General features: G+C 34.9%; 1 protein-coding gene across 1 annotated transcript; it reads right to left on the bottom strand.

The window, feature by feature from the left end:
• Positions 1–140: 140 nt before the first annotated feature.
• On the bottom strand, positions 141–18,234 carry ALB (albumin). The gene is made up of 15 exons (XM_050790306.1): positions 18,072–18,234; positions 17,311–17,368; positions 16,041–16,173; positions 13,993–14,204; positions 13,302–13,434; positions 12,382–12,479; positions 10,668–10,797; positions 9,159–9,373; positions 7,594–7,726; positions 6,404–6,501; positions 5,066–5,204; positions 4,059–4,282; positions 2,724–2,856; positions 2,042–2,109; positions 141–306 (listed from the first exon to the last, which is right to left on the bottom strand). The coding sequence occupies exons 1-14, from the start codon at positions 18,148–18,150 to the stop codon at positions 2,068–2,070; spliced, it is 1,827 nt and encodes a 608-aa protein (XP_050646263.1). The 5' UTR covers positions 18,151–18,234; the 3' UTR covers positions 141–306; positions 2,042–2,067.
• Between the last annotated feature and the right edge of the window lie 453 nt (positions 18,235–18,687).

Below are 18,687 nucleotides of genomic sequence, written 5' to 3'. Positions count from 1 at the left end.
GTTTTATTGAATTAGCCCACAAGAAACTAGAAATCCTCTACTGAAGTGGAATAAGAGAAAGCACGGGAACTTCCACAGAACCTACAGAATTTTCAGGATAGCAACACACCTTTGAAAAATAACAGTGCTGGACCACTGTATTAGATTCTTTCCATTTTTTATTAATTGAAGCACAGAGAAAAGAGGCAAAATGATTAAAGAAATTTATAGTTTTTTAGACAGGGTGTTGGCTTTATACCAATGAAAAAGAAAAACAGATGAATAAGCTTTTGATCTTCATTTTATTTCTCTTGTTCTCATGGTAGGCTGGAAAACAAAAGGACAAATATGTCTTATTTGTAAAATGGCATGTGTTTTTCAAATCTATTAAAATAAATGCCAAATTACTTAGATCATCTTTCTGCAATAAGTGAAAACAAGTTAAGCCTGCCTTAGACTTATGGCTGCTGAATTTTCCTTCTGTGGGGGTAGACAAGGGGACACACCAATAAATGTTAAGTTCCTTTTTCACCATTGGTGAAAGGGAACACTATTGGTGCCATCAGACTCCTCAAGCTTCAAAGTCAGAGGCTTTTCATCATCACTCCTTGGAGTTATTTACTCAACCCCTACTTCTCATCTAAGTTATTACAAGCAAAAAGGTGTCTTCTCTATTTTTTTTTTTTTTTTGAGACAGAGTCTCGCTTTGTCTTCAGGCTAGAGTGTAGTGGTGCAATCTCGGCTCAATGCAACCTCTGCCTCCCGGGTTCAAGCGATTCTCCTCCTTCAGCCTCCTGAGTAGCTGGGACTACAGGTGCGTGCCACCACGGCTGGCTAATTTTTGTATTTTTAGTAGAGACGGGGTTTCATCATGTTGGCCAGGATGGTCTAGATCTCTTCACCTCATGATCCACCTGCCTCGGCCTCCCCAAGTGCTGGGATTATAGGTGTGAGCCACCGCGCCTGGCCAAAAACGTATCTTCTCAAAGTTAGAACACTATGAAGAAAATCTTTCCACTGAGCACCAAAACAAGTCACATTTTCACACGACCAAATTTGTGGAGATTCAAAGTTTCTTTCATGCCTGAATGCATAATATGCAGATATTATCACATGGGCAAAGAGGAAGTTAAATCATAGTAGTGGAATAGACATCACAGTCAAATTGGAAAATATGAAAATAATTCATGTTTAAAAAGTAGTTGAAGCCAAGCGTGGTGGCTCACATCTGTAATCACAGAACTTTTTGGGTCGGGCTGAGGTGGGAGGATTGCCTGAGCCCAGGAGTTTGAGACTAGCCTGGGCCACATAGAGATACCACCCCACCCCCGATCTCTATTTTTTTTAAAGTGGTTGAATAACTTATTTTTAACAAAAACATGTTTTGTTGTTATTCTGTTTTTCAATTCTCCCAAAATATTATAAACAAAGTGGGTGAAACATGTTTATGTTCAAAGATCCACATTTTAAAGTGGGCCCTTTTGTCATAAGAAAATAAGTCCTATTAAAGTTCAGCATGTTGACAAATTGAAAATGTAATAGCAGATTGTTCACTATAAAGTTCACAGAAGGTAGATCCATCATATTCTCCAACGGAAAGGATGAGTTGAACTATTAGGTTGATCCATGTGAAATCATTGATATTCAACTGTTTTTGCCCTATAAAGCGCTCTTACATATGGTTCAGTCTAATTCCTAGAGTATTCTCCTGCTGAGCCATCACTTACTTGGATGGCTCTGTGTGCCACATCATATAAGTCAAAATAGGACAATGGGCAACACTGAAACTTTGGTTTGAATTTTGAATTTTGACCCTTTGGAAAATTATTTAACCTATGCTTTGATGTTTATCTTCATTTTCTCATTTACAAAATAGAAATAATAGTGGTTCCCAACTCAGCAACTATTTTGAGAATTTTAAAAGCTAATATGTACATATATAAATAGTTTAGAATAGTGGTTGGTGCTGGTCTGTATGGCTCTTGGAAATCGTCAGTCAATCTTTGCTATTTTAATAATAACTGTTATAGTTACTATTTTAAAAAATTCAAAATATAGTTACCTGAGATGTTCTTAATTGTGATGTTTTTAGGCTAAGGCAGCTTGACTTGCAGCAACAAATTTTGGACCCTGAATACAAAGACATGACAGATGTTAGGAAAATATTAGCATTACTATTAGGATACAAAATTAACATTTATGAAGCTATTGATGATTGCAAAGTGATTTCACGTGCATCATATCCTTTAATTCCAATTTACTACTATAATCTCTGGATGGAAGCTCACGGACATAGTTGTTCCCAAAGGAATTAAAAAAAAATACTGTCAGGCCATAAGGGGCAATTTTAAGTGATTTAGACATTTGAATGTAAATTCTCCCACTAACCTATAAAATCAACTAAACCACAAACCACCACTTTTCATGAAAATGTTTAAATAAATTAATGTTTTGATTTCATAATCAAAATATTTTAGGCCTTACAAATATTCCTATTAATATTCATAAGTATCACAAATTTGGAAATAGAACGGGCATTATAAACGTTTAATAGTATGGCACAATAGAGCAGGAGATAAAAACAAAGTGTTATTTTATTCATTTTGTAAGACAATTGTTTGTAAAATAAGATCCCTGTCCCACTTGTACAAAGTCTCCTTTGATATATAAATCCCTAAGCCGTAGCCTAACCAAACATGCAAAAATGAATACTGGACATATTAAAATGAAGAGAACTGTAGTACCTCCTCGGCAAAGCAGGCCTCCTTATCATCAGCCTTGCAGCACTTCTCTACAAAAGCTGCGAAATTATCCATAACACCTTTCAGTTGCTCTTTTGTTGCCTTAGGCTTGTGTTTCACGAGCTCAACAAGTGCACTGAGTTTGAATGGAAAAAAGAAAAAAAAACAAACAAACAGAAAAAACATTACTCACATATAAGAAAAATGGAGATAGTAAGGATGGTAGTCCCATCATTTAAGATTACAAATTTTGGAGCCACGCAACTCTGAATAGTTTGGGGCTCAGGCATACCACTGCAAGTCTCAATATACTCATCTGCCTGATGAGGATAATAAAATTCACCTTCATGGAGTTGGTAGGAAGATCAACTGAAACAATCAGTATAAACCACTCATCATGTTATGTAGTGTCAACAAATCTCTTTTCAGTAAATCTCTGGAAAGAGTATGTCATTACAATTATATATTATTCAGATTTTGGAAGTGCCACATTATGTCATATTGAGTTTTACAGCTACTTAAGAGCTAAAAACGATCCTTAAAAGTTTAATTATCCTGGATTTTATTTAAAATTTTTCTCATCTATAAAGATGAGAATCTTTATAGTTGGTTCTTAAACTTCGCTCCATTCAAAGCTAGTAGTGGGGAGGCTATAGAAAATAAGGCTATCCAAACTCATGGGAGCTGCCGGTTCTCTTTCATTGACATCTGCAAAGACAACAATGCCAGGGAGAGATTTGTGTGGACATGACAGATTTTGCAGTATTACTCTTAAGCCTAGACCATGATTACAGCCCACAAGAGATAACAGCAACTCTCTATAGCTAAATTTCATGCAATTATAACCCCTGTGATAGCAATAGGGAGTTGAGCTTCAGGGCTTGCATTTCTAGATGCTTTTTTATCCAAGTCTCATTCTCAAAAGTCACAGCTTGAGGGTTTGTTTCATGTGTGGGTCCACCATAGCGCAAACTTAAAATAATTATTTACATCTAGAAATAAATTATCCTATGGCTCCTACTAACTAATTTGCCATGTGCACAAATTTATCAGTTAATTGTTCATCTTTTTCTACTGAACATGGCCTAAGATGTTATTCTACTGTGGCTTTAATCCACAATATTACTCTGAATAATTTTAGCAATATTATAACAGAGGATTTTGTCTTTAAAAAGTTATTCATTTCTTTCTGGGTTCTTTTATCAGCATAATAAGGGCAACACTCCAATACTTTCCTCTAAGAAATATAATCACTACTTCAGGAAAATGTTGCTAATTTGAACTGACAGTTCTTGCTATCAAGACTACAAACACGTGCAGTAATGAAATACTCCTCACGTTTGTTTCTTGACTTGTTTCTCCTTCTCAGAAAGTGTGCACATATCTGCATGGAAGGTGAATGTTTCAGCATTAAACGCTTTGGGAACATATGCTTCATCGAGTTCCAGAGCAGAAAAGCATGGTCGCCTGTTCACCAAGGATTCCGTGCAGCATTTGGTGACTTTCTCGCTTACTGGCGTTTTCTCATGCAACACACATAACCGGTTCAGGACCACGGACAGCTAAAGAACAGGCAGGAGAGCAGAAATTCAAAAGACGCGAAGCTGAAAATTTTCTACTAAAAATAAAAAAAATTAGCTGGGTATGGTGACTCGTGCCTGTAGTCCCAGCTACTCGGGAGGGTGAGGCAGGAGAATCACTTGAACCCAGGAGGCAGAGGTTGCAGTGAGCCGAGATGGCACTACTGCACTCCAGCCTGGGCAACAGAGCCAGACTCCATCTCAAAATATATATACATATATGTATTTATATATAATAAATATGCATATTTATTATATATAATATATCATTATATATTGTATATTATTAATATATTATTAATACATATTATTAATTAGTTTATATAATACTGCATTGCATTAACATATTAATATATAATTAATTATATACTTAATATATAATATTAATAATATATTAATATATAATATTAATTATATTTAAAATAATATAGTATGCAATATTATATATTATTAATAACTAATTAATATATAAATATATAATGTATTGGTAATATATAATTAATATATAATATATATTATATATAACAAATATATAATATATATTTATATATAATAAATATATGAAATATATATAATATTAAAAATATATATATATAATCTTTGGGACCCTGGCTGCCAATATCACAAATACACATGCATACATGCACACACGCACACAAATATGCACACACACATTACTCCCTTCTGCTTATGAAAGCTAGCATTATCAATATCTAAAGGTAAAATTTTTTCATTATTAATTTATTATATTTTTTAAAGACTCACATAGTCTTCTGCACAGGGCATTCTTTTTGCTTCAGGAAGTTTACAACATTTGGCACCCACTTTTCCTAGGTTTCTTGAGACCTCTACAAGAGTTGGAGTTGACACTTGGGGTACTTTCTTGGTGTAACGAACTAATAGCCTGAAAAAAAGAAGTCCATGTGTTTTCAGCAAGGCAAGAAACTGTCTAGCATAGTAGATAAAACAGAGAACACTTGGCCGGAATCAACTAAGATGTTCCTATATTCCATTCTCATATTATCTCCATCTGCAGAGTAGTGGGTTAGTGGAGGGGAGAAAACTTTCTCCTGAACAACTAGTCAAACCTGGCTTTGAGTTCCACCTGTACTACTTGTATAATCTTGGGAAAGTGAGTTACCTACTTCAGTGACATTAATAAATTTATTAATTTCTTCTTTCAATAAAACCTGGAGAGAGCTTCATATATATCAGCATGTGCTAAACTTGAAAGATACAAGTAGAAAATGGAAGGAAATATATCTGACTCAATAGGGATAGTTCGAGGGTTAAATTAAAAGTAGTAAAGTATTATAATTAATCTGACATGGTACCTAATATATAATAATCATGTATTAAGAATGCCAGTCACCATTAAAAGTCAATCTATGTAATCTACTTGAGGAAAGAAACTATGTCTTGTTCACTGTTATTATCCCTAAAACCAATAATCAGAAGAGCACTATGTGTATGAGCCACACAATAAATATCTACTGTATAACATATCTCTTCTTGTTTTTAACCTTCATAGATAAAGTTCTATTGAATTGGGACATTAGTCCACAAGCCATTCTGTCTCTGTCTCTTCCATGGAGGGAAATTCCACAGAAACACAAGGTTTAACCATCAGACACTAGGTGCATCCCCCAAACAACCTGAATTTAATATTCAGACATGAATCTAAATTCATTTGTTACATTTTGTGTTCAGCTCACATATTACTTTTTGAGCGACTGCTATTCAAGGCCTACTACTTCCTGCTCTACTACTTCCTGCTCTACAAAATATTGCCATGTTCTATTTGCCCATTAACTATTTCTTAACCTTCAAGGGACATCCTCAGTTCGATATACCAAGATTTCGTATTTACCCTCCCAGTCTACATACTTCCAGTCTTAAGAGAACAATTTTTAGACTACATTCAAATATAGGCCTCTCCACCCCATCAACTATTTTATCTCTCCTCTCCTATCTTTCTTGACAAAGAGTGATTAGAAATATGTAATGTATTCTCATTCTTACAAGTTTTATGCTAGGTGGCTCATATATTAAGTCTTAAATAATTACGAATTGATCAAAAATCAATCAATAAAAATTACTTACGCATTCTGGAATTTGTATTCTCCAAGCTGCTCAAAAAGTTCACAATTTTGTTTGACTAAATTCTGAGGCTCTTCCACAAGAGGTTGAAATTCATCAAACTGAAACATAGAAGAATTGTGTTGATAGTATTATGCCTGAGGATCAGATGCAGGTTGTTTTTCACCCCTCTGGTCAGAATGATATCCTTTCTCCTTTCTACTCAAAGCCACACAAACAGATGACTATCAATGCCACGCTGTCACATTACATTCAAACGATTTATTTGGTGAGCTTGCATCATGTAAGTGGCTAAGAATATTCAGGCTCTGAAGTTCAATGACCAGTATTTGAGCCAAGTTATCTAACTCATTCTTCAGTTGTGCAATTTTACTTACCATCTCCACATTTCAGAATCCTTATCCCTAAAAAAGGGCAAAGATGGTACTCATCTCATAGAGCTGCTCTGTAAACCAGTTAAGCTAATGAAATTATACAGTGCCTTGTGTGTAATAAAAGTTTAATAAGTTATGGCTATGATTATACATATTATTATTATTAGTTCACCTTTCTAGTTAGATTCTGGGCTCTCCAAAATGAGAGATTTTACCTTGGTCATTGGTCGTGCATGGTGCCTGGCATCTAGTAGCTTCTTGACAGAGGAAAAAATGAGTTTTACCTGATTCTGAATAGTTTGGAAACCATTACATATGCTAGTGGGAACCCTAAAAGTCCTCCAGAACAGATTTCCTCTCCTAACTTAATTTCCTGTAGAACTACTCCTAAACATTCTCAAAAAGATTTGAAAATCTTCTAAAGGAACAGGTTCTATAATTTGCCTGAAGATACTAATTCTAGTATTTGATTAGTCCTGGGATCAGGTTAACTCACTTTACATCTAAGTTAAGTATCTTCTAATTAACAGTTAAATTTACTTTAAGTTATTTTGTTCTCAGGATTGTGAAAAAGAGAAAAAATGATCAAAATTTCACAGAGATTGTTCTACTCAGATCTTTCTATTCTAGACTAGTCTAAATTTTGTTAATCATTCTAAGGCTACTTTTTCTATCATGTTTAAGATTGCAGAATTGAAACCATCTCAAGAAAAGATCTAAATTGCACTGTATATCATTTTACATTCTTGCATTATTTTTCTTTCTCATTATTGGAATCATCAGTCAAAGAATAACATTTTTTTCCAACAATAAACCTACCACTTTGGCATAGCATTCATGAGGATCTGCAGCGGCACAGCACTTCTCTAGAGTGGCTTCGTATGCCTTGGCAAGTCTCAGCAGCAGCATGACAGAGTAATCAGGATGCCTTCTTGCATATTCATACAAAAACCTAATTAAGATGAAAATAAAATAGACTTTGTTGGACAAATGAGCACCAAAAAAAAAATCACAAAGCTAACCTCAAAAGTAACTCATATTCCAAAAGTCTTAATTTGACTAAACCCCATGCAGTAAAGCTTAGTAGCTAAGGACTTGGGGTCCAGAGTTAAAGTTACCAAGGCTCAATTCCTAGCTCTGCCACTTATATTACTGCATCACCTTAGGCAACTTATTTAAATGATCAGAGCTTTCGTCTCCTTCTCGGTAGAATGGAGATAACAAGATAACAATGGTATTTGTCGGCTGGGCGCCGTGGTTCATACTTGTAGTCTCAGCACTTCAGGAGGCTGAGGCAGGCAAATCACCTGATGTCAGGAGTTTTAGACCAGCCTGACCAGCATGGTGAAACCCTGTCTCTATTAAAAATACAAAATTAGCCAGGCATGGTGGTGCGTGCCTGTAATCCTAGCTACTCGGGAGGCTGAGGCAGCAGAATCATTTGAACCTGGGAGGTAGAGGTTGCGGTGAGCCAAGATGGCGCCATTGCACTCCAGCCTGGGCAACAAGAGGAAAACTCTGTCTCAAAAAAAAAAAAAATGTTATCTGTCCCAGAAGGTGGATTATGATAACTACATGACATAATCTACACAAAGCACACACTGCTTGGCACATATGAAGTCTTTGATGAATGACACCTGTTATTTTTATTAATATTTTGTTTGATTTAAACTACATCTCAAAAGGATTTTGATAGATGGGTAGAGATATGTACTTAAAATACTCTGTTTCTTCTCTGTATGAGTGAAATCTTGCAAGGTACATAATTTTATGAAATATTATTTAGTGCATAGTATGTTATCATAATCCAACAACAAAAATGCAAACTTTATCACCACACTTTCTGATAATATATAAACATTTATTTTGTAATTGAGTTTCATACCATATTGCCATTATACTGAACTTCCAGTCTTTTCACCAAATATAAAGCACCTGATGTCAGACTCTATATTTCTTTTTATACTTCTTTGCTACCATTGTATAGATTAGATAGATAGACTAGATTAGATTAGATTAGATTAGATTAGTCAGACAGACAGGCAATACGTAGTCACACACATAGATGTTCAAGAACTACACCTGGAATGAATGAATGAAGTATACATAATTTATATATACACAAAATGTTTCTAGAGGTATTTTCAGAAATATCCCTAAGGAGTAAGGAATGTTGAGCTTTTGCCATGAGCATATATTATTTTATGATAATGTATTTGACTAATTAACTATTTCAAAAATTGTTAAAGGCTGGGAAAGGGAAGGATGAAGAAACATTATGGGCAGCAGGGAAATTGTAGCAATTCCACAGAAAAGCCTAGACCATGCTCCTAAATTGTGAAGTCACACCAAAGCTATAAAAGTATAATTTCTTATCTACTTACATGCCCAGGAAGACATCCTTTGCCTCAGCATAGTTTTTGCAAACATCCTTACTCTCAACATAATCAGCAGCTAATGAAGGCAAGTCAGCAGGCATCTCATCATTTTCCACTTCGGCAAGGCAGTGGGATTTTTCCAACAGAGGTTTATCACAGCATTCCTTCAGTTTACTGGAGATTGAATCTTGATTTTCACACATATACTTGGCAAGGTCCGCCTATAAGTAAGTTGGTGGAAATTGTTCAACACGAATTGACATTGCTATACATTCTCCTCAGACCTTTATTAAATTGGCAGAACATATTCATTGTATTCTAAGACCATACACATGTGCCTTCTATGAACATACTCTGTTTGCTCCTAAACCTGGAGATGTAGATAGGACTACAAAAACATTCCCACTTGATTAAAATAGACTAATCAGTAGCAGGTGCTCAGCTCAGTTATTTATTAATTTTATGTTTCTACTGTTAGGGCATTTAAGTTTTTTTCATTAAAACTCAATGCTGTTTTTCCAAATAATCTCCCCAAAATTAAGTGCAGGCCTTTTGAAACCAAATAACCAAATAAAATATGGAAGATTTTTGAAAAATGAGTCAAGATCATAGCCATAGACCCTGCTTACATACATAAAATAGCTGCCTTAAATTTTCCAGAAAGTGCCACGAGAGATTAGGATTCTAGTATTTGCCCATAAGTTTAATCTTGAAGAAAGGGAGAAAGAAAATATTATAAGTTTGGAGAAAAGAGATATCATTCCAAATATTTGCACGTCTAACAAAGACAGTTAATTAAGGGAAGGAATATAGAGAAGAAAAATACGTCATTTCCAAAAATATCTTCAAGTAGTGATCTTCTCCAAGTCCACCTACCTCCCTCAAAAAATCTTCTTAGGCCGAGTACGATGGCTCATGCCTGTAATCCCAGCACTTTGGGAGGCCGAGGTGGTGGATCACCTGAGGTCAGGAGTTCGAGACCAGCCTGGACAACATGGTGAAATCCCGCCTCTACTAAAAATACAAAATTAGCCAGGCATGGTGGCGCATGCATGTAATCCCAGCTACTTGGGAGGCTGAGGCATGAGAATCACTTGAACCCAGGAGGCAGAGGTTGCGCTGAGCCACGATCACACCATTGCACTCCAGCCTGGGCAACAAGAGTGAAACTCTGTCTCAAGAAAAGAAAAGAAAAATCTTCTTAGACATCTACCTTGCAGATGTTCTGCCAAGTAGAACCTTGTAACTGTTCTACTTCAGTTTAAGCCTTTATTTACAGTTAGAGCATGAGTGAAAGGAGTTACAAATCAGTGAATGGGTTTATCAGGTTATTTATAGCCAGGTTAAAAACAGAAAGGTATCACCACCATAGGCACAGAAAGATTGAAGATAGGGCAGACAAAAGCACAGAAGACAATCTCAACCCACTGTCAGCTATCACTAATGATACCAAACGCATCCATTCTACCAACTTGAGTTTGCAAGCTACCAAAGAGCATGTCGATGACTCTTTACCCTGTCATCAGCACATTCAAGCAGATCTCCATGGCAGCATTCCGTGTGGACTTTGGTAAGATCTGTCACTAACTTGGAAACTTCTGCAAACTCAGCTTTGGGAAATTTCTGGCTCAAGCGAGCTACTGCCCTAAAAAGAAAATCGCCAATCAAAATGGTATTATCATGCAATATTTTATATGAAAGCACTAGGCAAATACTATTTCTCAAAAGAAAATTCAAAATGGACATACAGAAATATTTTTTAAAATTCATTAGTTCTAGTTCTGAACCAAACGGTAATCATTTTTCCTTAGGGCAGAATCATCCATTTAAGAGTGTGTGTGTGGTGGGTAGAAATCTAGTAAGTCATAAAAGCAGAAATAAAAAAGGAACTCTAAAAGGGGTAACAGGCTGAGAAGCATCAGGTTTGGTGTCCAGATGTGACTTCCAGCTCTGGCTTTATCACTTGTTAGCAGCAGGACTTGTTAGCAGAGGGCTCAGCCTCTCTGCGCTTTAGCCTCTGCAGTGCCATGACAACACGCTAAATTGAAGAATTCTTTTGAGGATTAAATTAGATAATACATACAAAAGCATTTTATAATCTAGGAAGTACTACACAAACTCCAATTATCTTTTTTCTCAATTGAAACACATTCTTTCTGACTTCTAAAGGTCTCTTAGAAAAGAAATCTTATAACTTCAACAGAATGAGGGAGTTTTTATTGATCATACTTATAAAAAGAAAGATCCAGCACTATCTTCAAACTCTATGACAAGATGTAAACGTCTAATTTTCTTCATTCTCTAGTCATTTCACAGTTGCCAAAATCGGGTAAAGAAGACTTTTTTCCCAAAAATCAATCATTGCCTGTTTATCTGTGTATAATTTTATGTTGGGGTTGTTTTGTTTATAAACTTGGTTTATTTTGGTGGTGTAGATGGTAGGAATGATGAGCAAATACAGTTCAATTGACAGTTTCTAGAGAGCATGCATAACGTCTGTTATTTTCATTTTATCTTCTGTTGTGTTGATTTGCTGTTGACTAATAGGTAAGGAGTGAGGGTGAGGGGGCAGCTAGTATTTTTCTTGACATGGCTATTGAAGTATGCTCCCAGAACCAACTAAGTGATATGAAAACAGAGGCTCAGGCAAAAACATGAGATGAAGATCAGAGCTGGAGTTATGCAAAAATAAGAAGTAACTTCAGCTTAGTTGGCGACTGAACTTAACTATAAGACAAAAAAGGACAAGCAAATAGTTTTAGATCATTGGGAGGAAGATAAAATTAAATAAAGGGATTATATATGTTGTATACTTGTATCAAAATATCTCATATACCCCGTAAATATGTATAACTACCATGTATCCACAAAAATTAAAAATAACTTTAAAAAAATTAAAGGACCATGCCTACAGCTCTATAAAAATAATGAACCATTAGAATAAGAGTCCAAGTTTTCATAAATAAATAGAATTTAAATATCTGTCCCCTTTTTTAGGCCACAAAGGATAGTATCCTCTAAATTATTTGACGATTTAGAAAAGATTAAAAATAATGTCAAATTGACATTGATATTTGATTTTTACCTCTATTAGAGTTTTACCTTTTAGACAACCAAAGAAATGTATTTGACAGCACTTTGCAAAATGCATAAAAATGTACAATTTTGTCACTGAAGCATTATCATTTACATCATTATAAAGATGTTAACTATGTTCAAAAATATTTACCATGCTTTGAAAGCTCTGTCTCCGAATTTTTGGAGACTGGCACACTTGAGTCTCTGTTTGGCAGATGAAGCCTTCCCTTGATCCCGAAGTTCATCAAGCTACAAAAAGGAATAATTTGGTGAAAATTAGAAGAAAAATACTACATAAAACACTCCTTCACAAGCTCAGATGAAACTGCCAAATTAAATTTTGAAGACATAATTTATGCCTAAATTCCCAAGTACTCCTTTTGGTGAATAACGATTTTGTTCTGTAAGAAAAGGAAAGATCATTGGATCATTCTGGTCATAGCGGAATTACCTACGCAGTTAGAAACTAACTGGAAACATTGGCAGGGAAAAGAGTCTTAAAAGTGGGAGAAAAGTCAGAGAAAGAGTACACTAATATCCCAGGGACTGCAATTTTGCTAATTTTTAAATTTTGTGTATAATTCATTTCAGTCTCTCCTCCATCAACATCAGTAAACTCCTCAGAAAAGAAAATAAAGCATTCCATAATATATATTTATGGAATGAATGCATGAACTCAGGCATCTAGATGCAGTAAAAGTCTCCACTTTGAATTCCCTCCCTAATAAAAATGATCATGAAAAGACAAACAAGAACTGTGGCCCCTTGCTGTGCAATTTGACCAACAAGTTTCAGTGTTTCACTATAGTGATCATTGCCATAAAAAGTGGTGAAATCTTTAAACACATGCACAGTGATGACCTCTGTCAGATCATCATTGGCAAATCTTAAAAGAAGAAATGAGAGTGTAGGCCTTCAAAGATGAAAGATTTTCAAGAAAGATAAGAGGAAGGCTTTTTTGGCCATGTCGGGAAGTTTATATCAGACACTCAGTTTCCCGAAATCTAGCCACAAAATGGACAAAATCAGGTTGGATTATGAACTCCTTTTTTCTCTTCTTTCGCACAATACCTTTGGTAAGAGGCAGGCAGCTTTATCAGCAGCTTGACAACATTCTGCAAAAGCAGCTTTATACCTTGCAGCAAAGAAAAGGAGTTCTGGGGCATAAAAGTAAGGATGTCTTCTGGCAACTTCATATAAGTATCTACATTTTGAAAAAGAAAAACAGTCACTTTTCTATAGCAGACAGTATTACAGAAATAATTGCAATTGACATTCTCCCCAGAACCTCCAAAATCCAAATATATCTAATTAACCAGTTAAGCTCAATTTGCACATGATGGTCTCGTCTTTGACATTCTTTAAGTCTGTGGAAAAAAAGGTTAAGTTTGTGTGTGTGGGGGTGTGTGTGTGTGTGTGTGTGCCTAAATGGTTAAATTTTGGCAATATAATGTTGCTGACTAAAACGAAATCAATTATGACAACTATATATAGATATCTTCATAATACATTAAATATGTCTATCTTAAATTTTTCAGAAAGGTTGTAACCTGTTTCGATAAACTTCAAAATATCTTTGATCATATTTTTTGCTGTGTAGAATTTTGTGGTATCAAATATTACTTCTCTAAAAAATCATCATAACAAAACTTCCAAGTCTTAATGTTGAAAATATTTTTGTTATGGTAATTTTTATAGAGTGTTGGCCTATGGAGTTGCTCCATGCTTTTTAATTTTGAAGTATAAACATCCGATTACTTACTTTTTCAAAAATGTCGCTTCATTATCATGAAAAGCAGTGCACATCACATCAACCTCTGGTCTCACCAATGGGGGGAGGTTCGGGTTGTCATCTTTGTGTTGCAGGAAGCATTCATTTCTCTCAGGTTCTTGTTTTGCACAGCAGTCAGCCATTTCACCATAGGTTTCACGAAGAGTTGCGACTGTGCATAATTTGTCTCCAAAAAGAGTATGCTAAATGGAAGAAAGCAGGTTTCAGTTGCTGGACAATACCTTTTTTCTTTATAGCCAAAGAACAGTAGAAAGGATTTAATATACTGGTTAAGCTTGGTGAGGAAATTATTTAAAAATCCGCTTTTCCTCCCAACCCGGGTTTAGAGTTTCCAATGATTTAACCATCTCTATATAATTTTCATAAGAATTAACTGTCACACTATAACTATGGTGAATAAAACAGGGCAAAAAGACAGTCAATAGCTTTAAGGAAAGTTATATGACTCCTATTTCAAAACCTAAAACTAAAGGGTAAGAGCAATCATTATAACAGAAATCAAGGGAAAATAAGCTTCTAAGCAGCATGTGAATTCACCTAGGGCAAAAAAACATTCAAATAGTTTCTCATTTCATCTGCCCCCTTTCTAGAGAGCCAGTTTTTAGTATATGCTGTTGAAAACTGAGGAGTAACACAATCTATCATATATTAAGTGACTATTAAGATGTAGACATTTTTCTTCTAGAAATGTTATCTAAAATCACTTTCCAATAAATGAGTCCTTTCCTTATCTCTAATTTTTATTATGAAAGTAACTGTAACCCCAGGGAAAATATACTACTCTAGACAGAATTTATTAATTTTTCTATGTATTTTTAAGAATTCTTATGTAGCGCCACAGTATTGTGTAAAGTTAAAGTCCTGACTCTGCTGTGAGGGAGAGGTACATAATAAGAAGGGGAAAGGCTCCAGTGATAAAAACTCGCCTTGCCCACAAGAAGTATATATAGATTGAGTGGTAAGAGAAAGATAAACCTGTCCTTGTTTTGAAGATTGATCTGGAAATACTAAAAATTTAAAATTCTTCAACATGACTAAGTACTCTACTTTTTTATTGTATGTAAAAATACAAAGATATCTAAAATGAGGAATATACAGCTGTATTATTATTCCACCCAGGTAACAAAATTAGCATAGAAATCAGTTGGTGTTTTCTGATGACAAAAAGCACGCTATCATCTCTAAGAGATGGTAGCTCTCCTGTGTTCATTTCCACACTATCCATAATAGTCAAGATGTAGAAAACCAACCTAAATGTCCATCAACACATTACTGGATAAAGAAAATGTGGTATACACATGCACTGGAATATTATTCAGTCTTGAAAAGAAGGAAATACTGCAATAGGCAACAACATGGTTGGACTTTGAATGCATTATGCTAAGGGAAATAAGTCAGTCACAAAAAGATAAACAGTACATGATATCACTTATATGAGGTAGCTAAAATAGTCAAACTCATAGAATCAAAGAGTATAATGATGGTTTCCAGTGGCTGGGGGAGGAGGAAATGAGGGGTTACTAATCAATGGACACAAAGTTTTAATAAAGTAAGATGAGGAAGCTGTACAACAGTGTATCCATAGTTAACAATAACAGATTGTACACTTAAAAATGTAAGGGGGGTAGATCTCACGTTAAGGGTTCTTACCATAATAAAATAAGATAAATAAATAAATAATACATGCTATCATATCCCTATTAGCCTCTACAAAAGAAAACCAAACCTCAAATTTTAAAAAAAGGTATCTACAAATGACAAATTGCCATTTAAATACACCATGACTATTGTGTTTGGTCTCAATAAAGAAATGATTTTAAAACTGTGGGCATAGCTAAAGCATCTCTATCCCAAAAGAAACAATGGCTTATCAGTCTATGAGCAACTTTTGAGTGTTTCTTACAAATCGGGACGTTTAATAATCATTGAGAAAACTAAAAAAAAAAAAAAAATTCCTTTGAAATGCTTGGGATTACTTCAAACAGCATGAAGAATCTCCAAAATTAGAATGTACTTACAAGTGATTTGTCACAATTTTCAGCTGACTCATCAGCAACACATGTTTTTGCAAATTCAGTTACTTCATTCACCAATTTTACATGCTCTTCAAATGGACACTGCTGAAGATACTGAGAAAAAGCAACCAGCACCCTGAAACAAAGGATGTAGAAAAATGTAGTGTAATAAAACTTTAATATGTAACAGATTGCTATGCTAGAGAACAAATCATGTATGGGTATATGTTCTATCTTTTATACATCTTCTTCACCATTATCCAGAAAGCCTATTCATATCAGGTATGATCTGAGGCCTAGATAGGCATGTGTGGCTTCCTAGGCAAAGAGGATGGTAGTTCCCTGATGTTTATATGCATGCGTGTGTCAGTAGATGCGCACACATAGATCAAGCAAGCAAATTGTATGCCAAATAGATCTAATTGTCAAGACTAGGCATTTTAAAAATCCTTAGAATTACTTAAAACTAAAACAAATCCCACACTTTTCCTTTTTTGAGACAAGGTCTCACTCTGTCACCCAGGCTGGAGTGCAGTGGCACAATCGTGGCTCACTGTAGCCTTGACCCCTCAGGTCCAAGCAATCCTTCTACCTCAGCCTCCTAGGTAGCTAGGATTACAAGCACGTGCCACCATGCCTGACTAATTTTTTCTTTTTTTTTTCAGAGACTTGCCCAGGCTGGTCTCGAACTCCTGGGCTCAAACAATCCTCCTGCATCAGCCTTCCAAAGTGCTGGGATTACAGGTGTGAACCACAGCACCTGATCCCCACACATCTCTTTAATTAGCCTGTAGGATTAGGTAGACTTTTTAAAAACAAACTATTTTCTCATTTTTTACTAGATTAAAAAATATTTAAATATTCCCAACTCAGCACAGGAGTGTTTGCTATGTAAAGAAGATTTAGTGGGTAAGCCACCAAAGGAAACCTATATTAAAGTCCTTTCCACCAAGCAAGTTCCAGAGCTGTACTGTCCAATGCAGTAGCCATTAGCCACATGTGACTATATACATTCAAATTAACTATAATTAAATACGATTTAAGTTTTTGTTTCTCAGTTGCACTTGTCATATTTGAAGTACTCAATAGCCATGTGACCAGTGACTACCTTATTGGATTGCCCAGATACAGAATATCTTCCTCAATGCAGAAAACTCTACTAGACAGCACTGTTTTAGAATCTGAACCTGATGACAAGGAAATAGAAGCATTTTAGAATAATAAACAACATTATTAGAAACATTAACTTTGATTCATCGATATTTTAACTTACAAGCCTTTGAAATGTTCTTCTCCCAAATCTTTAAACCGATGAGCAACCTCACTCTTGTCTGGGGAAGGGGAGAAAAAAAAGGGTTGTTAAATACTGAAGAAAACAAGAAGTAATAATGTTACTTTTTATATTTCTTTCCATTTGACTTAGATTATGCATTTGTTTGAAAATATTGGGCTCTGATTCCTACAGAAAAAGTCAAGATAATGGTGAATTATTTCTTCTGCCTTTAAACAGAGGAATAATTCAATTATCAAGAATACTATTTTTAAAATTATTAGATATTTATAGTTTTATATTCAAACAGGTAATATCTAATACTCTTTTAGTGTATATCAACAGCAACTGAGAAGACAGACTAAAATGAAAGTAAATATAAATACAAGTTCTATTTATGAGATCAACAGCACAGGTTTTGTGGCTTTTAAATAAAGCATAGTGCAATGGATAGGTCTTAGGGACAGTTATGAATTCAATCTTCAACTCTGTTCTGTGAAGTTTAAGTCACTCTAAGTTACTTTGCACTTTCCTTAGTGGGCAAAAGAAAATTACAGCCACTAAACAATTCTGACCTTTTATTTTACCTAGGATGTTTGAATTTTATTGATAAGATAACTTTGTAAGACTTCACAAATACAAAATACTATCCCATTTTAGAAATACATGACAAAACAATTCTTTAAAGATGCAGAGTTTACTAAAACTTTATTTTACTAGGAAAATAGAATAAAAGTTGAACAATAGAAAAATGGATTTCTTACGTGTATCTCGACGAAACACACCCCTGGAATAAGCTGAGCTAAAGAGAAAGAGAAGGGAAATAAAGGTTACCCACTTCATTGTGCCAAAGGCTCGTGGGATTGACAGAAGAGAAAAGCTAGGACAAACGGAGGGAAATTAGCACTAATATACTTCTTCAACCAATAATTGTAGATTATTAACTAGACTCATCTTTGTATTTCATTGGCTCCCAACAGATTACAAAATTCATAATATTCTTGCCAAAAAATTGTTTGACTAAATCCCTTGTGTATATTTACCATCTGGAACTGTTTTCTCCACAAGACCTTGTCAATGTATTAAAGTTGTGTAAAACATCTTATCAAATTTTACATAAGAGTTTAAACGATTTGTATCTTTTATTCATTACCATGGTCTTTAACTGTAATTTCCCATTTGAACGTTTTAGTTCTCAGTGTTTGCAATTTAGTTCTCAATGTTTAGTAATTAGTAACCAAACTAAATACTTTGCTTAGAAATAAGACATACTGAAAGAGTTAAGTCCCAAATTGCATCTATTGCTAATTCCAAGTGTGCTTTTATCTATAATGAAAAATTTACACACGAGTGCTCATGCATGCACACACACCTATACAT

The sequence above is a fragment of the Macaca thibetana genome, chromosome 5, assembly GCF_024542745.1.
Source record: "Macaca thibetana thibetana isolate TM-01 chromosome 5, ASM2454274v1, whole genome shotgun sequence".
NCBI lineage: Eukaryota > Metazoa > Chordata > Mammalia > Primates > Cercopithecidae > Macaca > Macaca thibetana.
The sequence above is the reverse complement of the archived record's forward strand: the minus strand, read 5'-3'. Positions and strand labels throughout refer to the sequence as shown.